This window comes from Alternaria alternata (assembly GCF_001642055.1).
Source record: "Alternaria alternata strain SRC1lrK2f unplaced genomic scaffold CC77scaffold_10, whole genome shotgun sequence".
NCBI classification, from domain to species: domain Eukaryota; kingdom Fungi; phylum Ascomycota; class Dothideomycetes; order Pleosporales; family Pleosporaceae; genus Alternaria; species Alternaria alternata.
The window spans coordinates 291,185-317,015 of NW_017306199.1; the positions used below are offsets into that span (position 1 = coordinate 291,185).

Consider the following 25,831-nt stretch of genomic DNA (forward strand, 5'->3'; position numbering starts at 1 on the left):
GACACGATAGTTCGGCAATTGTAGTCGGAGTCGTGTTCAAGGCGAAGAGCTGGTGTATACACAGCAATAGGGCCGACGCGTGGCTGAGCGTCTAAGTATTTATGAGAAAGCTTGACACCCAGCCGCCAGGTTCTCCGCATCCTTCACACGTGGTGGACGGTTGTGCCGTCTCATCCTTTGTAGCTAATCATCGACGGCTCATATCAGCGGATGCTGTCCATTCAGAAGCCTCGTGTATGTGATAGCCTGATTTTAGCCCCAGCACATCGATACGTACCCATGCTCGCAGCTCTGCACGGTTGGTGTTCCTACCCCGGATTCAGGATCGAGCGGAGGCGGATGAATTGTGCGGCAAATGAGCTGGTGTACAGTCGCAGTTCATTCAGCCATGCTGACCAGGATTAGTTGAGATTGAGCCGACCGCACGGATACTTGATCAAATGAGTGATGGTACAATCATAGTGAGTGAGGTTTGAGCGACTTGTGTAACTGCCGAGCCGCGCTATCTCGCGCTACGTCATTAGTGTGATGCGGGGAAAACAGGGGAAGGCGCCACAAAAGGACCAGATCCAACAAGATCGTGGAGCTTACGACACCAGCATTAGCGGTCGGGCGTTGCGATGTCCACCCTGGTAAGATACTATGTAATTTGATATTAAGGCACAATTTAGTCATTATGCCACATTTGCCTCAGAAAGCCCTTATGGCTACTGTCATGCCTCCCTGCCGTTGCATGAGACCACCATTGCTGTCTGTTTTCCGATAAAACCTCGCCCACAACTTCACACTTGCCATCCATTACACCTTGCGCGCGCAAACGAACATTGTAATCTAGAATACGTTCACAGTCCTTCCAGATCCGCGCACGGTTTCGCATGCCCGGTATTGGGGTCGTATCAGGATTGGATAGGCGCCACAGACGTGCCCAGTCCAGATCATGCCCTATTTGTTCCCCACCTAAAGGTAGACGACATATCCATTCTGTTACGCCGTCGCGGAATGTTTGCCATTCCTGAAGCAAGTGTTCTGCTCTTGCCCTATATGGAGCAAGGATGGCCTCACGACGTGATGAATTGGATGTCTTGACAGCATTTCCAAAACATTCCATTTCTGGGTCTTCTTCTATGATCTGCGCCCAGAGCGAATTCTCTTGTTCCTCAGTTTCAAGATTGTATGGCAGGTCAGGAACAACGAGGCCAGGGGGATTGCAGGGATCCCATGACACTGGCCAGTCTGGTGAGTTTGGGTATCGCTCGGCTTCGAACACTTCCCACAACCAGTCCATGTGTTCAACGGCAAGAGCTCTGAAGAACGATTGTGTATGGTAGCGGAGTTTGCGGGAAGTAGCTGCCACTGCACTCAACTCGTTTTCCCCGAGGAAGGATATGATATGGTCGATAAGCTCGGCTGGTAGCCCAAGAAGGCGTGCTTGGGAGTTTTGAACCGTACATTCAAGTGTGCTGGAGGTAACGCAACTTTCTGCTAAACCGCAGGACTCCGGAATCTCTACGGGGTTTGCAGCCAACCACTCATCGCCCGGCTTATGGCACCATGGATTGCCATCATCGTGTCGCCCTTGAGCTACTTCCGGACGGTGAAGCACATCATCTCTGGTAAGGTTGTATGACTCTGGATAGGACTGCATCTCCCGCCAATGCCAGATTCCGTCTAAGTCGACTCGTCCAAGTTGGCGGTAGGATGCCTTTGCAAACATATCAAGGCAATACGAATGAACAGGCAACGGCCGCCATCTATCAGAGTTCTGGATTGGTGTCAAAACTTGGAGTAAGCACTTGAGCAGAAAGCATATCTCACATACATTGCATCCGTCATTTATATACAGGGTCCAGCAGTCTACCTTATCCACACCATAGCGTGGCGGGTAGACGTAAGGAGCCACAGGTGACAAGTAGGACCCGTTTGATTCGCCGGATAAGACGAACGAACTGCCACGTTCGAAGATGTTATCGCTCTCATCGGCTTGCCAGTTCGGTGGCTTTGCTAACAGGAATCTATGGTTACGGCAGCCTTTCATTTGTTCTACGCTCAGAAAATGGCCGTTGATGCCTTGGAGACTTTGACAAGAAGGTGCCGCGATATGTTCCAAGGGCATTCTATACGAGCCACATGCTTGTTTTGCTAGAAGGTCTCCAAGGTACCGCGGCCCCTCCCACTCTCTGGTATACATATAACCATTGCGCAACGTACCGTGCGGAAGATGCCTTGGCAGTGGAGGCGCATGCAGCTCACGCAAGGCGCTGCGTAGGTTATTATCAGTGTCTCCGCCATCTGCATTCTCGTCGTCGCTTTGCGATGTGTCTGACGATTCCACGTCACAATCGGCTTCGCTGTCATATTCCAGCATTTCCCCTTCCGCGTCCGAATCATCTTTCGGTAGCCATTCGCCATCTTCATCGTCTTCATCTGGCCAGAGAGGGCTGCCAAAGATTGCGTTCTTGATGTCTTTGTCAAGGCTAGCTGGAGTTCGATCTAGGGTGGTACATTGTTCGCATTGTCGATCTGCGATAGTATTTCCATAAATGTCTCGGAACTCGTCAAAGCCCACATAACTGTGACCTTCATAGTTCCAGGCCGCGTCGGGAGGGTCTTCCGGAGTCCGAATTCGTGCTATGGACATGGCCACTGTGCATATCTGGCAATGATAGGAAGCCATGCTCGCTGGAATCGATAGCTAGTTGAGCGGAGATCTTCGCATGAGTCAGTTTTTGGCTTATACCCTACAAGACTTGCGCCAAAGCAGGACAGCCAAAGTGCACTCAAGGACCTGTTGGAGGAGAACGGCAGGCTGTTTAGAGGACTGAATCAGAAATACAGATGCGATAGGGACAGAGCGGAAGAAGCTTCCCATGTCATTGGAAGGCGCTAGTCCATGCTTGTGACGCCTACAGTGGGGTATGCAAGCTGCCCCGCACCACAAAGCTATGGAATTATCATGAAAACGTACACGCAAGATAAAAGCGATCAGCTGATATCGCGCCGACCGCAGACAGCGTTGTTATTGTTGAGTATATAAATGCATCAAATTACCTTGTTTTCATCAATCAGATCATCCGAATTAGTCCATCGGCTAGGATATCTCGCTTTCACCGAGAAGAGCCGGGTTCGATTCCCGGATTCGGAAATCACTTTTTTGTCTTTCTTTTGCCTTCAGGTGGGTGATAGTGGTAAATCTCTTGGTGGCAGTGGCACCTGGTAGACCTCTTTTTTGGAACCTATCCAGGTGTGGCACTGATCATTACTACCTGCAGGCTTTTGGTGATGGTACAAAAGTTGTCTTCATCTTCTCCTTGTGCTCTTGCTATAAAGCAGTAATGACGTGTACGTACGGACCAAGTGATGCACTGGAATACAATATATCGCGTCTGGAAGCGCCGGAAGTATCTTAATTGCGTAAATTTGGCGGGGTTAGTTTAATAACTGCAAATCTTGTACTCTGATGCAGGCTACAGTACATGCAGTACGCGGTCTGTGGTTACACAGCATTGGGTGACAAGCAATCGATGGTCAGTGTAGAAGTTACTAGATATGGTGTTTTCCGTCTGCAGCTCGCCTTCCACGTGAATGCGCGCTTGAACGCGGCGGGGAACGCGCCTAAACACACTACTACTCCCCACACCACCACCATCAACTGTCGCGTCGCATTAATGGCAAGGCTCTCGACACCAGCCACCAAATCCAAGACACCAAAACCGCCCGCAAGTAACAATGGTCAGCATGCGCCGTCTCCCGCGCACGAGGCAGCATTGAGGACTCTACCACGACAAGAACTACACCGGCCGACGAAGCAAGTGTCCTACGAGCTTGCCAACCACGCCAAAGCCTATCTTGAGGGTGGCCAATGTATATGAGACCAACGACCTCTGTACTATCAAGCTTACACTGACTGTAGACGCCAGCGGTTATGACTTCCTCTACAGCCTACTCGCAGCTGGCACCAGCATCTCGACGCCCGCAAAGCCGTATATAGGCTTTCTCGCACCGCCTGCATACATCGCATTCGCCTCTTCCACAGTCGTCGATCCTAAATTCACCACCAAAGCGCAATCGCAAGACGCTGTCAAAGGCTCCAATGCTGCGCTGCGATATCTGCAATGCGTACGCACGACGATAAACGGTCCCGCATACTCAACTATAAAGAAAGCCTTCACATTCCCAGACGAGCGCAACAGAAGGCGTGCGCCGGCCAAAAGAACAGATGCCAGCTCGTCGCCTGAGCCGGCTGGCGACATCGAGCGAATAGCGGGCGAGGCTGCGAATCAGAAGAGCCTGTGGTATCGCGCAGACGACTTCTGGCATATCGTAGGATGGTCATTCAACTGCGCAATAATACACAAGAAACGCTGGAGTCGGTGGAAGCTATGGCTGGCGAATATGCTCGACTTTCTAGAAGCAGATTGGGATGTCTGCGTCAAGCAAAGCAAGCTGCTAGACGGGACGATCGACACAGCAGCCCTACAACAGAGTCTAGTCTGGCATTACATTATCGGACATGAGGGAGCTTCAATGAACCGCTCCAGGAGGCGCCGAATGGTCAAGGCTATACTTGCGACGGCCACATCCGAATCGCTCAAAGAGTATCCGGAGATATGGGACAAGGAGACAGTAGAGCTGAGACGTAAGAAGGATGAAGGTCAACCTGTGCGGGACATTGACTTTGAGACTGGGGAGCTGGCCGACTATGGCAGCGATGAAGACATGCAGGACGCGCCGGAAGACAGCGACAGTGAGAGCACAGATGGCATCGTTGTGGACACCAGCGGACAGGCCGCAAGAAACACACGCGAAGCCATAGAGCACCTTGGCGGGCAAGACGCGATTGAGCTGCGCCAGCGTCTCATAGCACTCGTACGTATCTCCCTACTCCAGCATGCACACCATCTGACAAACCTTCAGCTCGTCCGCGTAGCCGAAGCCCTTCCAGCCCACTTCACACCCCTCTTCGACCTCTGCGACACCATCCTCGAAGACTTCAACGCTCTCCCGACCGTCATATTCCAAGTCCTGTTATCCACAATGAAGCTACCGCATAAGATTCGTCTTGCGTTTACCGTCAACCTCCTCCATCCCCTGATCACAGGCAAGCCACCCAACTACTTCATCCGCCAACCCACACAAGAGGACTTTGAAGAGATACTTTTACCCTTGAGAGGAACGACAAAGAGCTTTGCGGCAAACGCCAAGATCTCTTTGATTCTAGAACAGATAGTGCTGCGCACGATGGAACAGCAGCTCCTCAAGCCCACGGACGCTCTGAGGGAAGCTATAGAGTCTGGTATCGATGCGCGGAACAAGGTGTTTGGGACGGGCAAGGGCAAGAGAGGGAACGCCGAAGAGGAGAATATAGCGAAGAAGCTCATGCACACGTCTTCTGAGAGGCTGTTGGGGTTGCTCGAGGTGCTGGAGATGCAACATGGGAAGAAGCCACGGCCCATGCAAGGTAATAAGCGCAGAGGCGGCGGAGAGAGAGACTTGATGGTTTCTTTTGGCTCGAATTTGTCGTCGCTTTCGAGTCCGCCTTCTTCGACTGAGAACGATACTGATGCTGAATGAGCTTTGTGGATTTAGTATTCTTTTTTTTTTGTTTGGTTTGAAGGTAACGATTGAATTAGAGAGAGGCTTATAGATAACTGACGCCCTGGGTTGTATGGGTGCTGCGATTTCTGTTCACTGCGGCGTTCATCTAGTCTTGCATAGTTGCACCTACCGCTCTATCTATCCCCTTCTCGTCATATATACGGATTTTGCTCTGGACTGTGGCTAAGCCGATACTATGACGCAGTGTCGTACCCGGAAGACTTTCTCCATGATCAGTCACTTTACGATATGATTGTATCGCATCGACGTCGATTCCTGAACAAAGGTCGCAAACACCAGGCGGGACGGAAATGACATTTCTTACATGCCTCATTTGAGTGAGTAGAGCATGATGAAGAGGCAGGCATCAGATACAAACCATAGTAAGATTGTCCTCCAAATCTGTGAAATGGCTCTACAGGAAGTAGGTTGCATTCTCAAATCCAACATTGTTCTTCCACGTTGTCACCACTTTCGAGGTAACAACTCTCACATCTTCTGATCCAAACACGGACGCCGATCTCAGACCACTCAGCTTCAATCCTCTTTACTGGCTACAAGACTTAGACCGGTCTATTACCAGAAGTTGTTGCTTCTCATGACGAGTAAGTGACGATCACAGAGAGAGATGAACTCCATCTAGTTGTCTAGACGAGGATCTTTAGACAGCACAAGTTGGTACTGATGCAAAGGCAGCGTGTCATATCCATCAACCCCTGAAACGACTAGACACGAAGCAAGAATGACGCGTACTATCCAAGATACAACAATGGGTCCTCCATATTCGTTGCGTAAACGGTCCGATGACTGCCATCCCACGCAACAACAATGACAGTCAATAGCCAAAGTATCCAGGTGGATTATAGGTCGGCCATATTTCCGAAAAGTCCGCATGAGAGCAGAGATGTGCATTTAGAAAGACTGCGACACACGAATTCGTAAAATTAGCACAATTCGGTATTCTTGCCAGCTAAAGCAGGTCGTCCGCAAATCATGAAAGCACGATGTGGCCTTTGTGGTTACAGCCGCATCAATACCATGACTGGATGACTTTCACATCCAGTTGCGTGACAAAGCATGTTTTCTGTTTTCCGCTTTACGATTCTCCTGTTCTAGAGCTGTAATCAACGAACGCTAAAAGTGTCGTTTCCTGAGCAAAGTGATGCAGTGTACAACTCGCATTTGGACCAGGTGACATTATATTTCCAGTATTTCCTTGACACAGCTCGGGAGAAACGTATAAGCTGCCTGTGGAAATTCGAAGGAAGTGGGTTTTTTCATGATTCCCAAACCGGTCGGTATTGTCATATTGGTGAAGGGTCAGTCAATGTTAGATGAAAGGAACGAGAAGAAAGCGCGTCCGGAACAACCCGAGGACACCCGCACCATGATCCAGATGGACACCAGGTACCCGCTATTCTACAGGAAAACCCTTCTTCCAGGGACGCACCATCTCAAGTGTAGTTTGAGGCATTTCGGACTGCATGTAGAATTGAGAAGCTTGTCGCGGCAGGACATCGTGGCGACCAGGAAATGGTGGGGCAATAGTGATAGTGGCTGCTTCCCTAATACCACCGCGACCGCTCGCGACCCTGCAGAAACCGACCCATCATTCGATTGATGCCCCCACCAACTAACCCAGAGGATGACCAGTTCCCGCAAATTGGCCACTTCGACCGAGCCTGATGCGATGATCTGATTAGATTAGATGTCATCGTGACCAACAAATCCGGCTAGTGGTGACATTTGGCTGTCATGAGGGGCACTTCGCGTCGCGTGTGGCTGAACGCTTTCCCAACACTCCACCTTTGTGACTTTGCACCAACACTACCAAAAGCCACATGTGTCAATCGAGAAGCTCACAGGTATACAAGTAGCCGCGATGAAGTTTCTGCCCGCGCCCGTGGACAGCCTCGGGCTCCAACACAACGTTGTTTCCGCGCCGGCTATACGTGCAGCCAGCTAGAAGGCGCCAGGAACGGCGGTACACGCGATCATGCAACACCACCGCGCGCTTGCTCAACGAGGATGCTCTTCCTGGCAGATGGTGTGGTTCCAGCATCAGGCGAGGCCCTCAGGCTGGTCCGCACGGGAAAGAAGCTTCGGCGCACACTGCTCGATTCGATGAGCCGGGAGCTACGACCGCCACTGGCAATACGGGCCAAGACCTTGGCCATGCAGAGTTGCGGCACAGCCAAGACAAGCCAGGTATTCACTCAAGGCGAGATTGGATCTTATCTGATCATCTAGCACTTATCTGATCATCTAGCCCGCTACTAATGCTTTCTGGGCATCCCAAGATACCTGGACGGTGGGAGATGATCCCAAGCCACCGGGTGCCGGGTGGGATACACATGGCAAAATTTTCATACGCTGGAACTCAGCTTACATTCCCTGTCCGGTTCTCGGAGAGTGGGCCGTGGGGATACTTAAGAATGGAAGGACTGCCTATGTTGCGATCGTCACCCACCTACGTCCCAATTTCATACCCTGCCTTACCCGGCATTTCTTCGGCATCCTTGTCTTGTCATGTCGAACTTGCTCGCAACCGATGTGGTGCGGCCCGTAGAGGGCCTTGGACGCCCTTCATTGACTGTCGATATGGAGAAGAATGAGACGGGTGTCAATACCCACGCCCACGAGGCTGGCAGCGATGCCGAAACCAAGTCTGTCGAGTCAGAAACCTTCCAAAACGGTGTTCAGCGTGTACGCGCAATCACAGAGATCTGGGACAAGAAGACCCTGATTACCATGTTCGTCTTGTAAGTCGCATCATCAAAGTCTAGATTGGTGAGATTGAAAGACTGACCCATTCGTATAGCTTGTACCTTATCGAATTTGTCGCTTTCCTACAGAATGCCATGGACTCGTCGCTCGGCGCTTTCGTTACTTCGACATTCGGCAAACACGGTCTCTTGACAGTCATGAGCATCATGGCGACTGCACTCAGTGGTTGCATCCCTCTCGTTATCGCCAAGGTCATCGATGTGTTCGGTCGCGTGGAGGGTTTCTTCGTGATGCTCATCATCATTGTCGTCGGTATGGCTATGAAAGCCGCTTGCCTCAACGTACAAACATACTTCGCTGGTCACATTCTCTACTGGGCGGGTCACATTGGTGTTCTGTTCGTTTGCGACATCATGGCTGCCGATATCACTACGCTGAAGAACCGCATGATCATTTTCACCATCAACGGAACCCCTCGCATTGCAGCTACATTCGCTGGACCTAGGATCGCCGAGAACTTCTGGTTCAGCCCTAACTGGCGTTGGGGATACGGTGCCTTTATCATCATCTTCTGTGGAATCTCCCTTCCGGCGATGATCCTGATGATAGTCATGTACCGCAGGGCCAAGAAAGCTGGTTTGATCAAGAAGGTCACATCAGATCGCAATGTTTTCCAATCACTTTGGTTCTACTTTGTGCAGTTTGACAGTAAGTCTCACGCTGTCCCAGAATCAAGTTGCACATCCGCTAACATATTGTCTAGTCTTCGGTATTATCCTCCTCATGTGCGCATGGTGCCTCTTTGTGCTGCCTTTCAGTCTCGTCACCTACGCTCCGCAAGGCTGGAAGACCCCTTACATCATCGCCTGCATCGTCCTCGGTCTTTTCCTTATGCCTGTATTCTACATCTGGGAAGCCAAGTTCGCGCCGTTCCAATTCCTGCCCTGGCACTACCTCAGGAACCCCACCATTATCGGCTCTTGCCTACTTTATGGTGCCATGTTCCTTTCCGTCTTCTGCTGGAACGGATACTTCAATTCCTACCTCATTGTCGTACACAGGCAGAGCATCACAAACGCTGGATACATCCTCAACGCCTTCTCGCTCACTTCTTCCACGTTCAGCCCACTTATCGCGTGGTGGATTCATCATTCCGGTAACTTCAAGTGGACGGCCGCCACCGGTGTACCGATTGTCCTGCTCGGTACCGCTCTGTTGATTCCATTCCGAAACCCATCTACTAACCCTGGTGTGCTTGCTTTCACTCAAATTCTTGTTGGTCTCGGAACGGCCTTCTTCGCCACCTGTGGTCAACTCGCCGTCATGGTTCCCGTCACTCACCAGGAAATCGCCGTCGTGAACGCCATCTGGGGTCTCTTCGGTAGTTTCGGTTCTTCCATCGGATACGCCATCGCTGGTGCCATGTGGAACAACATTCTTCCCGGACAATTGCTCCAGCGTCTGCCTGAGTCTAGTAAGGCGGACTACAGGACTATCTTTGGCTCCATCGAGGTCCAGAGTTCGTTCGCTGATGGCACACCAGAGCGCGATGCCGTTGTTGGTGCTTACGCCGATGTACAGCGGAAGATGGTCATCACGGGTGCTTGCTTTGTGCCACTGTGCTTGGCTTGTATCTGGGTGTGGAAGAACACCAACATCAAGAAGCTCGAGAAGGAGGAGGGCAAGCAGACCAAGGGTACCGTCTTCTAAGCAGTTACTTTCTTGGTTTTGTGAGATGCTGAGCGCAACTCTCGCCAGGAGCGTCAGTCTAACTCTCTAACTCACCGTTCAAGATACCCTCATCGCTAAGATGATTTAAAATAATACTATCGTTTCACACTTTCAAATTCATTCTTATTCTGTGATTCTTTTTGCCTGTCAGCCGATTGGAAACGGGCAGTTATTGGGTGCGGAAACTCCAAAATCTTGTGTCTCTTGCACACACTACAAACTGCAGTGACCCATAACATCCCGTTCGCGTGTTGCGATGTGGAAGGAACAAGTTAGATATTCCAGTGCGGCGGACCGGAGCATCGGGAAGGCAGAGGGTCCGCTCACGTGTGCGGGTCATTGGCTTGGCAAATTTCGATGCCAATACGGAGCGACGACCTTCTCCACCTCCATTGAGCTATATCTCCGATTCGAAAGACCCATTCCCCATCAGTCGACAGCGTTCTCAGCTCACGCCGTTTGTCCTGTGCTAGAAAGCCAAAGTCTTGGATAGCGTCTTGCACCTGAAGTCTATATGGATGTATAAACGTACGGGCGTCGAACACTATTCGAGGATCTAGAAACCGGCCTTCGTTTTGGAGCTCAGTGCTTCATGTTACTGATCACTTGCTTGAACCCCAAGCTTGCTTCAGGCTTGATGAATGATGCTTCAAATGCCGACGACGATCGAAGATATAGCAGGTGAGCGCCTTCGACGTAGGAAGTTTACCACCGTATTAAGGAAGAAAGAGCTGGATCACAAATAAGGCCGTGGCAGCGATGTTCGTGTTGGGTTTGCTGGTCTTCTCTACATTAAGAGTGCTACGAGTTGACCAGAAGGAACGTTGTGGTCACCATTTATGTTGTCATTGCCAGCCGCTTTCGCCTTCTCCGCTACATCTACAGCTACGTCGTTGCACATTTCTACACTCACTCTCACTCTCACCAGTCGTGACGCACCCACCCGCACGTACCACCAGTCTTTCATAATCTTTCTGCCTTGGCCAGTTCACGGTATAACCGACTCTCTTCCTGGCCGCGTTACCAGCTGAACCATCTCCACTCACTCTTAGTTGATTATCTACGAGGATGATTGTCTTCTACTTCTTACAACTCGCAGCCCTTGCGGTCGCAGTCGCTATCAACGACCCTTCACTCAATTACGGTCCTTTTTGCGGTACTCCTTCTCCAGTTTACGATAACGGTACCAAAGCCACTAGTTGGGCGCAGTATTTCGAAGAGCTCGAAAAGATCTCTGGTCAGAATGGTCAGGGCGCCACTGACGCCTGGAATGCTAACCCCGGACCGATTCCTTGGCCGCGGAACTCAGAGAACAAGGTCATCATCCCGTACTGCTTCACGCAGGAGTGGGATCGCAAAAATATCCGCCATATTACCGAGAGTGGTATGGATAAATGGATCGGGTATGTAAAAGCCCAGTCGATATGAGGTGCGATGACTCTCTAACGCCTTTTCTTTAGGTATCTCGGTGGTACCGCAGGCAAAGACTCCGGCCACGCTATCAGCTTCAAAGAGCGCCTAGATAGCGAAGGAAAGCCAATGTACTGTGCACCCGTCAAGAAGTATCGCGATGGCTGGAACGCAGGTATACCCTATGACACAGTGGCGATCGAGTTCATGGATGGCGGTGGCTGGGGTGGTTCCGTTGGACTGACGCAAAACGGCAAGCCCTGGCAGAATCTCGTCAGGCTTTCTGATGGCTTCACGCTTGGTGGCGTCCTGCATGAACTTGGCCACGTACTAGGTATGACGTCCTCGGCAAAGATCGCAGATGGTAACACTGACAGCTACTAGGCCAGGCGCATGAACACAACCGCGAAGATCGCGACACTTATGTCAAAGTCCAATACAAGCAACTTGCCGACTGGGAGGACGCAAGTAGCACCCACATGTAAAGAAAGCTCTCTCACATGCTAACATTACCAACGCAGTGTTGGGCTCGCGCCCGCCAGAGGGAAGGCGACCGCATCACCGAAGATGGCCTTTGCCTCTCCATGTACCGCGCTCTGAAGTATCAATGCACCTGCGCCTCCTTCATCAAGAACATGGTCGAGCCTGGTTGGCCGATCAAAGCAGATTCCGGGTACGACCTCGAAAGCATCATGCACTATCCTAGCATGAGTGGGTACGCGAAGCCAGACTGTAACAACGATGGCGAAGACTGTCCTGTCCAGCATTATATCGATCGGAATCATCATGGGAAGGGAATTGCATTGTTGAATCGTGCGACTAAGCCGAGTCAGATGGATATCATGTGGGTTAAGAGGAATTACCCTTGGGATGTGCAGTCCTAAAGGTTGGGTGTGAAGAGATGATCATTACGACGCGTCTAGGCGCCATTGAGATGCTGCATGATGGCCAGCATAATCTTTGAGTGAAGACAGCTTCGTGAGGTGTTACTAGCTTCTGTGCCGGAATAGTGGGTTTCATAGATCTCGGGTCTAGATCGCCCTCTACGACAAAGACGCGCAGATGGGTTTTCGAGCTAAATCTTTCTTCGTCTTGCAAAAGACTTGCTCTCTACCAATTAACCCCCTCTAGTATCACTCTTCCAATACCCTCATCCGGGCAAACCACTTGATGGGCCCATCCTCTCATCCAATATTTCACGTCGACCACGAAGTCCACGCCACCGATGCACATATTCTCCCCGACGTTTCTATAGGAGTAAGTCTATTGGTCTTCCGGTCCGGCCTCGTACCCGTTACCCGGTCATCCATCGACGCCACACCGCGGTCTCAATCCTTCAATCGTGGTTCGTCACGCGCGTGCAGTATGCGAGCTATATTGGTGGACCCTGAAGGCGAATCATTGGACCGGCTGATGTCGTGCAGCAGGTGTGGCTTACATTGACTTCGAACAAGCTCCTGTCAGAAAGTCATATCTGCCTGGTGGAAATTCGCTATGTCAGTGGCTTACGGACTTTCGCGATGATGGGTCGTGGGTTGGTTCGTGCGATTGGTCGTTACTACTGCTGTGCTGCATACGGCGATGTCCGCGCGTAGACAATGACCAGTGTGAAATATGTGGAAGGAAGAACTGCGCATTGAAGCTTGATGATCTCGTACGAAACGGGATGAGTGATTGTGGAATGTGGAGGCAACATCGCTCGAGAAGGATGAAAAGAGCGTCTAGAAAAGTATATAAAGCGCTCGCATCTGCTTATGTTCATCCAGATCATCCCCGTCCACCCAGCGCAACACTGCACCTCGATTATCATCATGCTGTTCTCCAACTTTATCATTCTTCTTCTCTCTTCAAGCGCGTTCGCCGCACCCGCTGACCTCCTTCCTCGCGCCACTGCTCAATGCGGTCAATACCAATCCCAAGCCTCCGGTCCATACACGCTTTACACCAATGGTTGGGGCTGGTCTTCTGGAACCGGATCTCAGTGTTCGCAAATTGACAGTCTGACTGGTACCACTCTGGCCTACTCAACAACGTGGTCCTGGTCTGGCACACCCAACCAGGTGAAGAGCTACACGAACGTTGAGACCACTTTCACGAAGAAGCAGCTAAGTGCTTACACAAGCATGCCGACGGCATGGAAGTGGAGCTATACTGGAACAGATCTGCGAGTCAATGGTATGCTCCTCACGCACTCTTCCTGATCTCTTTCGAGCGACCACAAGCTAATGTGGATGTAACATCTTGTAGTCGCTTATGACACCTTCCTCGGCACATCAGCCAGTGGCACCAATCTCTTCGAAGTCATGATCTGGCTTGGTGTATTCGGCGGTGTATCACCCTTGTCTTCGAATGGATATCCATTCACACCTATTGCCACCGTAACTGTCGGTGGCACGACTTTCGACCTCGCTTATGGTCTAAATGGCTCTGTCAAAGTATATAGCTTCGTCGCTCGTGGGGGTGCTGCAACGAACTTCAGCGCTGACTTGGTGAGTCATCAGCGTGAGCCTAGTGAAGTTTGTTGAAGACGCTGACTTTTACGATGCAGAATATATTCTTCAAGTTTCTGGTAGCTAACTACGCGAGTAACGGGTTCACCAATAGCTTGTACTTGCAGACTGTGCAGGCAGGGACGGAAGTGTTTACCGGAAGTAATGCGAAGTTAGCTACGAGTGCGTATTCTATCGCCATCACTTAGACTGTGGAGTACTGTGTATGCAGCGGGGTTAAATTGGGTACTCTCAATTGAGTGCTGACTGCTATTTGGTCACCGTTCTGAATATGTCGATGGCTTAGATCTTCATTTCTAGAAGTTCATGTTCCTCAATCGTAACAGCCTTGTGGCGCCAGAACGTCGTAGCAAATAGCAAGAATCATCCTGTTTTCACGAGGAAGCAGTTCAATATCATGTGGTTAAGACATTAGAAAAAGAAGGTGGATAAGGCTACCTCTTAGCAAAGGTGCGCAGCTTAGCTGCCGCTTACGTTATGAAACCATTCATCTCATCAACAAACATGAGCTCAGAGTTTGGTTTGAGCAAGGACTCCGACCTTGACCCACGCATCACTAATAGCCTTCTGTACCGACTTATCGTCAAATTCCTCTCCGGCGACATCTACTGTGGCTTTCGCGAAAGTCTTGAAATCGCAGGTGGGTTCAATCTTACCCGAAATCATGGTCTTGTACCACACCTTGCCAGCCTTTTCCCAGGAATACCCACCAAGAGATTTCGCAGCCAGATAGAAGGCATGATTCGGGATACCGGAGTTGATATGAACGCCTCCACCATCATCAGTTCCTTTGTAAAGATTGTCCATATGCTTTGGCTGCGGGTCAGTTCCGAAGATAGGGTCGTCTGTGTATGCTTTCCCAGCCTTGAAGGTTCGTAGCGCAGAACCTGTAAACGCCACTGGGAAAAGTGTCTGACCCAGAATCCAATCTGCATCATCCACGCTCTGATGCATATGCCATTGCTCGACCATGGAGCCGAAGATATCGGCGCAAGACTCATTCAAGGCTCCTGACTGGGTTTTATACTTGAGCGGTGAGGAGAACTGGACAAAGCCATGGCTCAGTTCGTGGGCGATGACATCCAGCGAGTCAGTAAGGAAGTCAAAGGTGATGTGGTCGCCATCGCCGAAAACCATTTGCTGCGCTTCACCATCCCAGAAGGCATTGTTGTAACCTTTTGGCGTGCTTTTCGGTCTGTAGTGGACGCTGCCAATAAGATGCAACCCTTCGCCATCAAGGGAGTTGCGCCCGAAGATCTCCGAAAAAAAGTCATGCGTGATTTTGAATCCGTCGTAGACATTGGTGACTTGGCGGTCTTCAGTGCGGTCCTCTCCTTCTGATCTAGCAATAACTCCAGGGAGATTGTCGGTTCTGTTGCAATCATAGATCTTTCTTTGTATGGGTCCTGGCTGTGTAGCTCCTGCTGTCACCAGAGTTTGCTGGATTACTTGGAGTCAGCAATGGTCCGATGAACGCATTTAGTGGTGAAGCCTCTTCCAGCATCTGGAGGACTAACCTGAGTTCTAGCGCACAGCTCATGACGTTGAGTGGCATAGGAAATTCCATGTTCAAGTGTATGTTTGCAGGCAGCACGAGAACTTTCTCCGACATGATCAGATTCGGCGATAGCAGAGTCGGCTATGGCCGAGAGAATGTATGGAGGTACAAATCCGCAAATAGGATACTGCTGGGCCTTTTCCATGATAGAGGTTGAGTACGACGTCGAAAGATAAAGTCTATTCAGTAAGAACAAAGAATTGAAGGATTCGATTGTCTCTGGATGAAGGAGAACGACGCTATAGCTTAGGGATAGCAGGACTTATATGTTACGGTTCTTGGGAAGCTTGGATGTGTGATGCAGTGTAGACAGGGATCAGCTCTCAACTCTCGTATGAGTATTGCAGTGGGTATTTCCAGCTGAGCTGGCTGCATGTCGCTTCAGCACCACATGTTTGGCGATGCACGATCTGAGATACCTCCAACTTCGAACCCCGCACAAGGTTTGTGCACTTCAGCCAACAGGGCATTCGCCTGTCAGCAAAGCTGAAGGGCATGAAAGAAGGTTTATGAATGGCATGATCAAGCCATCATGTTGCTACCTAGGTAAGGTTTCAGCTCTTCCAGTATTGCTTTTCAAAACGTTGAGGGGAACACCCCGCATCGGCGAACCAACCAACGAGCTTGATTTGACGAGTTGCAGAAACCACACAACACCATCTTTTGCATGAATAAATGCAAACATACCTACACGCTTGAGCACTAACGGAGAATGTTTAGCTTTCGCCTTTCTAGCTGCGCTTGGCTTGCCTGGTGAAACTCTATATTGCTTGGCCAAACCTTGGGTGTCAAAATTTGACGCACGTAAGCTAAGAAAATAGCGGAGTCACTTGACCGTCTGAATGGGGTACTTCTACTCTGTTGTCCTTTCAGTGTCTCTTTGTCTTGTATGGATTTAATGCTCAGGACGTCACTTACTGGCCCACAACGAAACGAAATTGTTAGGTCTAACCAACAAGATGAAATGGGGAGAAACGTCGGCAGCCCACAGCATACTACCAACGCTTTTCCCATCCTATTGATCGTCACTTTTCTCACCTGATGTCGGAGACAGAATGCTGCTAGAGTTCCCCACATACCTGGGCAACACGTCATAAAGATGGCTGGTTAAGCAGCCGTCAGCATACCAAAGGTCTTTTCAGCCCATCAGTAACAATATTTCCACTGATTGGTTGAGAAAGACTTTTGTATGCTATCAGCTCACTAACTAAAAATCCTCATAACGTGTTCTTCAAGTATGGTGTATCGATTTTGGAAGTGTGTAGCGATTGAGTTGCTTTCTGCGAAGTGCTGCGAGCTCCGATTTATTTTTGGTGGAGATTACGCGGCGATGTGTCAAATTCCAAAGATACTAAGTATACCCATTCAAAAGAGCTCATTGTAATGCACAAGACACATCTATGAGACAAAGACATCGAACCAGATCGTCACTGTTGCAGGTAAACTTGGTGGTGTGAGGGCTACATTCACTGGAAGGGTATCACCTCATGCGAACTTTCTTCCATCAGATGACCCTCATCGAGAGCTCAAGACCACTAGTTCTTGTACAGGTCGAAATTTTAGTGCGTCAAGCTGAGGCCTGGGCTTTCACGCATAGGGCAATTGGTAGGCATATCTTGGAGTCGGGAAGGGATTGAGGGATACAAGTGGTCGAGTGATATATCTCGATCCTCCGGAGCTGAGCTTTCGTGTCATACTTGCATTATGGAGCTGAGCAAAGCAATCGCAAGACATTGTAGCCGCAGGCGCAGGAAGCTGAAGCTGAAGCTGTGGGGAAAATTACCTTTACATATCGGTCGTAACTTGATGTCTATAAGTACGAGTCACGCCAACGCGCTTTTCTATGATCTGCAAATACACGCAGAGCCAGACTCCTACTCTACCTCACTTCTTTGCTGAAATTATCTTGATATTATACTATTGGTGACCTATCAACCTTTCAATAAGTGTAAATATCTTATTACCAACGCAGTTCCACACAACAAGGTCTTCGCGCTTACTCACTGCCAGCTCCATACACCAAAATGGACAGTAACAACGCCTTTTTCGGAGCTGCTGCTGTACCAGCAGGCGAACAATCAGACATAGCAAGCCATAATGTTCTCGACGGGGCTGATGGCGCCGAATGCGCTACAACCGGAATCCAGGAGGCAACACCAGTACCAATAACGCCTACTAACGAGACCGTAGCAGAATACAAGTGTGAGACTCAATCCAGCGGCGATGAACAGTCTATCAATCTTGGCCTTCCGAATCAGGTCCCACGGTTCAAGCCTGGCAGCGTCATCAAATACATATCGTATTATTCAGGATGGCCGGGAGGACAAGGACGACTTATCAGCGACACCATGTGGGCCGCAGCAACAGATTGGAACTCAAGGAATCCTGGGGTGAAGTTCCAATGGACACTCGTTCGGGCAGAAGCGGCTTTCGAGGTCGTATATGGCGGCGTACACGCGACAGCCGTGGCGTCAGCGTTCTTCCCAAACCAGCCGCGAGGAGCACAACCCAGACAATTGCTGGTGTATGATAAGACTTTCACACCAAGTGGTCTGGCTAGAATGAGGAACTCTTTTCAGCATGAATTGGGACATGTAAGTCAAGACTGGAGGGCAAGGTCAAAAGTCTTGTTGCAAAGTGGGTGCGAGATCGGCCTAGGTGGTATCGCATAGAACCTGCACATGGATTTTGTGCCTACCTTTTTCTCTCCTTATTGAAAACCACGCTGATCTCGACCTCCCGTTTTAGGTGATGGGCCTGCGACACGAGCATGCGAACACCTCCATCGAACCGACTCCAGCCATCCTTATAGGAGTGAAGAACCCGTTGTCGATCATGGGCTACTTATTTCAAAGGTCAATTCAAGCTACGGACATTGAGTGGCTGAAATACTTCTACACCTTAGCAAATGGTACCGTTCTTCGAAGCGAAAACAACACATACTCATGGCCGATCCGCGATTACAACCCATGAAGAGAATTGGGAAATGCTGTGTTTCACGAACAGATTGTACTTGCAGACCGCGCAGGCAGGGACGGGAGTTTTCACGGGGAATATTGCAAAATTGACTATGGTTTCGTATTTAATTGTCGTTGACTAGGAGGTGGTATGGTGTATCGTGCATCCGGTAGCTGGTGATTTCTGCATGCAGAACGAGCAAAGGTCAAGATCTAAAGGCGGTCATTATCCAAAATCACAAACCAGGGTGTCAACATAAGTCATACATGGTCTTTGGATCATCTCGGTCTTGCCATACTGATCTTAACGTTCATCGTGTCTTCAACGTGTTCTTGAAGGTAATCGTCGCTAGCCACGAGGTATGTTATAAGCTCAGTATGTCCACAACTTACGATTTGCTCTTGCCCGACTTGATATCGTTGTCTTCGCATGAAGCTTGAGACACAAGCAACAGGAGTGGTGCAGAGCTGCATTGATATGCCAATGAACATCCGAATGAACCTTAGGCTCTGGTTTAGGTCCAGAACCCATGCCCTCAGATTTCAGTGAAGGCCTTATCTCCTCTGTTTTCAACGTGTACTTCTTTGGCGCCAGGACCACCATCTCAACCATTAACATCTTGATTTCCCTCGGCCTTTTGGCCCAAGTATGTTGGGGAGCGGCCAGAAGATTCTGCCACCATTGTAGGACTTGGAAGCGCATCGTTTTTAAGAGTTCGAATGACCGAATACACTGTGTCTTGAAAGTGCCTCTCTCATCATAGACTGGTAGGATACCTTCAGGGTAAAAGCAGAGAATTCGATCTGAGTACTCAACATAAGGAACACATATTGCGTCCATCACATGCAAAATATCTCCGCCTACGTTGTAGTAGACACCTCTGATGCTTGAGTATCCAAAATCTTGGAGTAATCTCCTCCAGAAGCCGAGTTCTTTATGAATCTCTTTTGCGAGTCCGAAGATAGCGTAGAATCTTTCGTCGGATCTAAACCCCCCAAGTGCATGCACCGAAACAGCCTTACGGTGCTCCGAATTTAGGTGAATTGTCATGATGTCGCGGTATGTGAATGGATTGAAGTTGGCCAACCATTGACGTAGTATCTCGTTCATCGTGCGCTTGTCGTCGGCTGATGGAAACTGCGAAATAGGTACCTGATCTTCGACTCTCCTAGCCCTGGCGGCTGACTTTTCATGCTTCGTGTTCTGAGAGAGTTCAGTCTCTACCAGCTTCTTCGCATGGTCAACCTGGTTCGCTTCACTCGAGCTATTCGAGCCGTGATGGTCTTCTTTGTAATCCCTGCAGTCCGTGTCCTGTAATTGATCCAGGGGATGCACAGCTTCGACTTGTTAATGAGCGGATCCTCCTGTTAGACGTCCCCACATCCCAGATGGCACACTGCGTTCCTTTGGGAGAGCAGTCTCTGATGGTGTTCTTAATTGGCCGGTTTTAAGCCGTTTATGATCGAGACTTTGATTAGTCTCTTCAGCCGACGAAAGAAAGCTTGTAGGACCAGAACTCGAAAGCTCATTTGTGGAGGATTGTTCCAGAGATACCCGGCGCTCGATGGCATCCTGAGAACCTGTCTCGTCATCTGAGCAATGCACGCTTTCAGCGGCATCATCTCCGTCACTACAACAAAGCCCAGAAAAGCTGACTGCCGTATCATATTCGAAATTCAGCGCGTGAATGTCTTCTGCGAGCGACTAGATACTACAGCGGGTAGAGGCGTCGACTTCTAACATTGATCTAACCCATGGACCTGGTACACGGGCGTCGTCGCTGGATCCAGATGACAACATATAGCACCAGCTTGTCACGCCGGAGATATTGGCGTGGTATAATCTTGATTTAGAGCCATTGAGCTGCATGTAGGAATCGAGTTCTGATGTCGAGTAACCACAAAGCGTCGTCCACATCTCTAAGAAAACACACCCCAAAGACCAGATATCTGCAGACGATTTCCGAGGCAGGTTTTGGGCTACCTCTGGGGCACAATAGCGTAGAGTACCCTTTGCGGCAAGACCAGTCGTAGTGCTATGGCCGACGTCGGACCAGTCGAGAGTAGTTCCAAAGTCAGTAAGGTATACTTCATGAGACTTTACTAATACGTTCTGATCAAATTGTAAGCAGCTAATTGTTGGTAGTTAAACGAAGGCACCCACCTCGGGTTTGATGTCTTTGTGTCTCAGCCTATTCTCGTGTAGGTAGCGCAAGGCGGAAGCAAGACAGCCATAAAAGGTTCTGACGCGCGAATGTGTTTCAGGCGTTAAAGGATGAGTAGTCATGATAGTCTTGAGGTTACAGTCGGCGACAGGAGTCATGATTATGCCCACGTATCTGCTGCACGTCAACTACACTGCAGGTAGCGTCATTTGTAGCGTCTTACTGTGGATCAGTGTAGCTTCCATTTAACCTTACAATATGACGGTGTGAAAGCCGTTTCAACGCTTGCAACTCATTCTCAAAATCGCGTAATACAACCCGGTCTTGACGGAATGTACGACCCCTAGGAATGAGCTTGCGAGCATATTCCCGGTAGCTGACTGTACTAAGAACCTTGTCAACATAGCCATAGCCTCCTTTTCCAAGTTCAGCGATCTTCTTAAACGGAACATCATCAGGGTCGGAAAAATGGCGGTGTCTGCTACCCTCTTGCTCTAGGTCCAGCGCTTTGGTCAAAACCCCGGACTGAACGTCGAGAAACCGTATTCTTGAGGACTGGTCGCTGAGTTGCCCTGGCGGTGTTTTTTGTGTGAAAGGTAATGACAAGTCGGTGATTCCAGAGTCGAGAAACGCATCGATGGCTTCCACCTCATTAATGAGCCGTAGTATCGTATATATTCGCGGTATACGGCTCCATTGAAGCCTTCCACTCCGGCATAGTAAGTCAGATATGTCTCTCAGATCAGTTTCCGTGAAGGTTTTCATGATGGGCGAATCTGTGGTGCCGGCCGGAGGGAACCAGGCTAGCATAGCCTCGTCCAGGAGCGTGGCTTCATTCATGACAGTGCTGTTCCAGCAGACAGATGCCTCTGGCTTCCGATAGTTATCGCATAACTCTTCCGTGGAGGTTCGTTGAACACAAGAATATATTGGGTAACAATGCTGAGAGATTGTATCGACGGGAGAGGGCAAACGAGTGTCGCTCGAGCTGGGTGTTAGTGTTGTAGAAGAGAAAAACAAACAGAGCCGGTTAAATCGTGCGACAAAATCCAGGAGCTGGCTGCAGCATGTGTGAGCCAATCCATTGCTTCAGACAGTAGCGCCTCTCTTGCACTGCCTCCCACTATGACGAAGGCCTACATGCTACAAATGACGATGTCCGCAGTACTTTATTCCCTCATCTCGATATTGTACAAGTGTTATACAAACAGCCAGAGTCTACCCGCGACTCAAACAAGAAACACCATCACTGCCAAAGTTGGCGGGCCCAGAACGCCGACTCGTCATATACTCGTGTACCCCTCAATGAGCTTCTTAAGCGTGTGCCCCTCAGCCACGAACATCGATCTCGCCGGGGTACGCGAGCGCGATACCTTCGTCTTCGAACTTCACACCAATGCTTAGTAGATCGATGCTAAGCATTCTGGTATCGCGTTGAAACGTCGTGCGAGGCTGCGCAAAGTCGCTTTCATCATCCCCACTGGATGCATCGCTTGAGCTGGCCACTGACTCCACAGAGGAAGCCAAATCTGCTCGCATTACACCTTCCGCACGATAGTATCGTTGTCGCACCCAGCGAAAGTATACGGCAAGCGCGTCGCGATGATTCGGGATGCCGATAGAAGCGAGTGAGCGACGGGACGGGAGCTTGACAGCGTAAGGATGAGCTAGGAACAGGTGGGTCAGCAGAGCAATCGAGGAAGCCAAACCGTCATTGGTTGATGGTGCGGCTGAGATGGGACGCTAGGCTCCAGGAAGTATGTTGCGCCACATGTGAGGCGCAGCAACTCGGTAGTGGGAAGGAGTGAGATCGGAGGTGGAGACGGCATGATAGGCTGACTTACTATTGCGAGACATCTTACACCGAGGTAGATGCTTTGTATGAAGCTTGGACGTGGTTGGGCGTAAAGGTCAAGCAGTTGGGCTGTCATCAAGTGTGGTGTTGCGAATCAGGAAGTCTGAGTGAACGTTTGATGGTGAGCTTCGTGTGGCGGGTGTCTCGCTTTATATGGTTTATCGTTCGGATGGAAGCGCTGAGGAAAAGTAGCTGTCGAGTAGTGGCCGGATGTTCAAGGCGTAGATGGAGAGTTGATGTGCAAGGTGAGGACGTGGTTGGCGAGAGACCTTTTCAGCTTGCGTATGCAAATCAGTATATCCGCAGAATGAGCAAGAGGGAAATGCGCATACGCGTCCATGGCACACTTATGAGCATCCCAGTGGCCGTTTTCATGACCTCGTTGAAGCCTCACGACCAAGGCATATACCCTTTTCCCGAACGAGCGCTTGGCCATTGCGTATCGTGTAGTGGGCCTTTGGCGACCTATGTCGCTGCTTACCGAGCCTAGTCGATCGGCAGGAGCGTTACGTCCGATGTAAAGACGGAGCTTCGTTTCAGCTGCGATGGGTAGGGCTCATGCATAGAACCTGGGGTCTTTCGCGATAGAGAACGCCCGCCAGTCCTCATAGCCGGAGGTGGTGATGTTGCCGAACCCGCGCCTGGCGAAAATGTGGCTGCAGTTTTAGACCTTCACCGGCGGAGCGCTGCAGGAGAAACGCATGCGATCGCGGGGCTAAAATTTCTCCCTACATTGCTTCTACATCATCAGATGCTGGGCATTGTTACTCCTTGAACGTGCATACTACATGCGCTGACAAAAGCTCGAGCAAAGAACGCGTGGGCCTCAGATGGTGGACGTAGCGGCAAGCGCGGGGCTGCAGCCCTCCAGCTCTCTGCAGGTGTCTTACAGCGTCGCTAGTCAGGGCCCACCAACAAGATTCGTTTCGTTTGCCTGTTGCTACCACGCTAGGTTCTGCAGTAGTTGTAATCTTACTGTTTTTCTTTGAACGTTTTCATACTAGGAGGCGGGAATACACAAGCGCGCCAAACGATGTAAGCGAATTTGTTGGCTGTACGTCCGGAGGGTGTGCCTGGCAGGGATGACTTTTGTCACCTGGTGGTAGGTCTATGCGCTTCAGCAATCTATGCTTTTGCTTTCTTTTTTCTCGTACTTTCTCCTCGTCATTCTGCAGCACCAAGACCTTTGTTGGTCGTCGTATGCACTTTGCATACGCAATCTGGTCGCTACCTCGGGACAACGCTTCAATAAAGCATTCCTCCCGGTTGGCGCCAAGGCGTACCTGGAATGAATGCAGGCTGAGGCGGAAAGAGAACACCCCAAATAACGCTAAAACGCAAAGTTTCGATGGCATAGGTCTGACGTGTGCGACGTATCTTCACACCGTCGCAATTGTATGCAGCCCCCAGAATTCTAGCATCCGGGGACGCGTAGTGCTACGGTTTACTAGTGTCTTGGGAGTTGGCAATAATTTGCTAGCCAGAGCCTTCTCTCATTTCTAAGCGAGCCAACAACACGGTCTCAGCGACAAGAGTAGAAGGTAAAAGGTGTTCTGCGTTGGCGGGATATGGCAACGCGCAAGATCGTTTGCCGCGTGGCCTAGATTCAAGTTTGCTGAATGAAAACATTTCGGGACAGTATACTCCGCAGATATCTACAGAGATGGGCATCTTGTCCTAGGCTCATCATCGGTGGTCAGAAGAATCCAGCCCATCTCTTACAGCCGAGGCGACATGTGAAGCAGAAAGCGATGTACGGAAGCCGCCGCCGTAAACTCACAGTCTTGCGACTTTTTTTCCCTTACAAATCGATAAGAAACTCCCATCAGGGTCCTGCGTTATCGAAGTGGTACAAGACTGCACAGGCTGGCGCCACGAAAGAGCTGCGGTCAGCAAATTAGCGAACAGCGCCACAAAACTATCATCTGGATAAATGTGTAGTGGAGCGCTGCAAGCGCTGGTAGCGGTTTGGTGTCGTCTTTGAACCATGCAGTCATCGCAGGCACGGCGGTGTCGTCTGAATTTCCTACTGCTCGGTGTCCCGATTCTACTGCGAACACAGCCCAGACGGCAGCGGACACAGCAAGGTTCTCACCCACAAAACATTGTGTAGCTTCTTCCATGCACAACGCAGTGTGGCCCTACGCCCGATGTCCCCAGTCGACGCATGCACGATGGTCAAAGCATCGTCTTCACTTCTCCAAGTGTAGTGATGTTGCACGGTCCCTGTTGAGCATTTACTCAAGTAAGTTTCCCACATATTTGCCACCTAGCTCCGTCGCCGCATCTCTTGCACATCTCCCAAGCTGATTGGCCTCGGGCACGTCGCCTTGTACGCATGCGTGATTGATGCGTGCAATCCTTGTTTCTAGAAGGAAGCACGAGCTTTACAGGAACGGTGAGCCAGTTACTGTGTGGCTGTGATTGGTAAGGGTAGACGGTCATTGGCTGATATTCTCCTCCGCCGGCATGCAAGCGATGTTGACCGGTCCGCAAAACGCAGGACAGTACAGCATCTGAAACGCCAACGCAACTGTTGGTCGTTTGTGTGTGTGCGCCTGCGCAACACTCCAACGTCCGATGAGGGCAATGCCGCAAGGATGCGAGCAAAGTTTAATGCAGACTGCGGCCGTCTCGTTAAGGCAAGAGCGCAGAATGGCAGACGCACAGCCTTCATGCGGCTCTGAGAGCTGATTGATGCGCTCTCAAGGCCATGGTTCTTTGACGACCACTCGAAGCCGTCAAGATCGGATAAAAGGGCGAAACCAACAATCGTCTTGAGCATACCAGCCAGTAACGCTTCTTGACGGTGCCTTCGTGCAACCACCATATACCCGTTATGCTGCGGCTATCAGGACTGCAGCTTAGAAGGTAAACATCTCCGAGAGCTGTGCGCTGGTCTGGCCATCGGCAAATTGCAACGCATCTCTCGAGGCAGAGATTGGAGGGTTGATGGGGATATCCGATCAGACCTTGCGTATGGCTTTGTGGATTGTCTACCGATTAGCGGTTCTCAGTTTTGCTGCGCTTTCGAGCTCACAAAACGCGTTGTTGTCTGTTAAAGACGGCGACCCGCTCGTCCTCCAGATTTTGCTTCGCGAGCAAAAGAGCATGATTATTGGTGTAAAAAAGGTATCAGTATATGCAATAAGACGCCAAAGGAAAGAAGTTCGTGTACAGACAATTATTGTTTAGACGAGCGAAGGATGAATGAGAGTCGAAAGCGGAAGTGTTTAGGCCACCCGCAGCTTCCGACGCCACACGTGACAGCGTGATTGCACTTACTATGTTGAGATTAGAGCATGACGTAGCAGATCACCACC

General features: G+C 50.2%; 9 protein-coding genes and 1 non-coding gene across 10 annotated transcripts; 6 read left to right on the top strand and 4 right to left on the bottom strand.

The window, feature by feature from the left end:
* Window positions 1-636: 636 nt before the first annotated feature.
* Window positions 637-2,901, bottom strand: CC77DRAFT_1094646 (hypothetical protein). Its single transcript, XM_018529749.1, has 2 exons — window positions 1,820-2,901; window positions 637-1,762 (listed from the first exon to the last, which is right to left on the bottom strand). Exons 1-2 carry the CDS (start codon window positions 2,672-2,674, stop codon window positions 668-670), a joined length of 1,950 nt encoding a protein of 649 aa, XP_018386022.1. The 5' UTR covers window positions 2,675-2,901; the 3' UTR covers window positions 637-667.
* A 169-nt stretch (window positions 2,902-3,070) lies between these two features.
* CC77DRAFT_t41 lies at window positions 3,071-3,142 on the top strand. Its single transcript has one exon. It is a non-coding gene; the product is annotated as a tRNA-Glu (tRNA).
* A 477-nt stretch (window positions 3,143-3,619) lies between these two features.
* CC77DRAFT_962551 (hypothetical protein) lies at window positions 3,620-5,741 on the top strand. The gene is made up of 3 exons (XM_018535646.1): window positions 3,620-3,861; window positions 3,911-4,866; window positions 4,915-5,741. Exons 1-3 carry the CDS (start codon window positions 3,666-3,668, stop codon window positions 5,569-5,571), a joined length of 1,809 nt encoding a protein of 602 aa, XP_018386023.1. The 5' UTR covers window positions 3,620-3,665; the 3' UTR covers window positions 5,572-5,741.
* A 2,244-nt stretch (window positions 5,742-7,985) lies between these two features.
* Window positions 7,986-10,175, top strand: CC77DRAFT_71629 (MFS general substrate transporter). The gene is made up of 3 exons (XM_018532874.1): window positions 7,986-8,357; window positions 8,417-9,030; window positions 9,086-10,175. The coding sequence occupies exons 1-3, from the start codon at window positions 8,125-8,127 to the stop codon at window positions 10,030-10,032; spliced, it is 1,794 nt and encodes a 597-aa protein (XP_018386024.1). The 5' UTR covers window positions 7,986-8,124; the 3' UTR covers window positions 10,033-10,175.
* A 946-nt stretch (window positions 10,176-11,121) lies between these two features.
* Window positions 11,122-12,347, top strand: CC77DRAFT_1061183 (hypothetical protein; the record flags this gene model as incomplete). Its single annotated transcript, XM_018528398.1, has 4 exons — window positions 11,122-11,456; window positions 11,514-11,790; window positions 11,848-11,931; window positions 11,985-12,347. 4 exons carry the CDS (start codon window positions 11,122-11,124, stop codon window positions 12,345-12,347), a joined length of 1,059 nt encoding a protein of 352 aa, XP_018386025.1.
* Window positions 12,348-13,021: 674 nt separating this feature from the next.
* Window positions 13,022-14,161, top strand: CC77DRAFT_1094650 (Xeg-Edgp; the record flags this gene model as incomplete). The annotated part of the gene is made up of 3 exons (XM_018529750.1): window positions 13,022-13,638; window positions 13,711-13,952; window positions 14,012-14,161. Exons 1-3 carry the CDS (start codon window positions 13,218-13,220, stop codon window positions 14,159-14,161), a joined length of 813 nt encoding a protein of 270 aa, XP_018386026.1. The 5' UTR covers window positions 13,022-13,217.
* A 117-nt stretch (window positions 14,162-14,278) lies between these two features.
* CC77DRAFT_1040447 (extracellular metalloprotease precursor) lies at window positions 14,279-15,676 on the bottom strand (the record flags this gene model as incomplete). Its single annotated transcript, XM_018527204.1, has 3 exons — window positions 14,279-15,180; window positions 15,273-15,383; window positions 15,423-15,676. The coding sequence occupies 3 exons, from the start codon at window positions 15,674-15,676 to the stop codon at window positions 14,484-14,486; spliced, it is 1,062 nt and encodes a 353-aa protein (XP_018386027.1). The 3' UTR covers window positions 14,279-14,483.
* A 1,879-nt stretch (window positions 15,677-17,555) lies between these two features.
* On the top strand, window positions 17,556-18,504 carry CC77DRAFT_1061186 (hypothetical protein; the record flags this gene model as incomplete). Its single annotated transcript, XM_018528399.1, has 2 exons — window positions 17,556-18,125; window positions 18,280-18,504. 2 exons carry the CDS (start codon window positions 17,556-17,558, stop codon window positions 18,502-18,504), a joined length of 795 nt encoding a protein of 264 aa, XP_018386028.1.
* Window positions 18,505-19,896: 1,392 nt separating this feature from the next.
* CC77DRAFT_71902 (kinase-like protein) lies at window positions 19,897-21,971 on the bottom strand. The gene is made up of 3 exons (XM_018532888.1): window positions 20,877-21,971; window positions 20,653-20,827; window positions 19,897-20,601 (listed from the first exon to the last, which is right to left on the bottom strand). Exons 1-3 carry the CDS (start codon window positions 21,491-21,493, stop codon window positions 20,194-20,196), a joined length of 1,200 nt encoding a protein of 399 aa, XP_018386029.1. The 5' UTR covers window positions 21,494-21,971; the 3' UTR covers window positions 19,897-20,193.
* An 11-nt stretch (window positions 21,972-21,982) lies between these two features.
* Window positions 21,983-22,510, bottom strand: CC77DRAFT_1008657 (hypothetical protein; the record flags this gene model as incomplete). Its single annotated transcript, XM_018523544.1, has 2 exons — window positions 21,983-22,320; window positions 22,498-22,510. The coding sequence occupies 2 exons, from the start codon at window positions 22,508-22,510 to the stop codon at window positions 21,983-21,985; spliced, it is 351 nt and encodes a 116-aa protein (XP_018386030.1).
* Window positions 22,511-25,831: the final 3,321 nt, after the last annotated feature.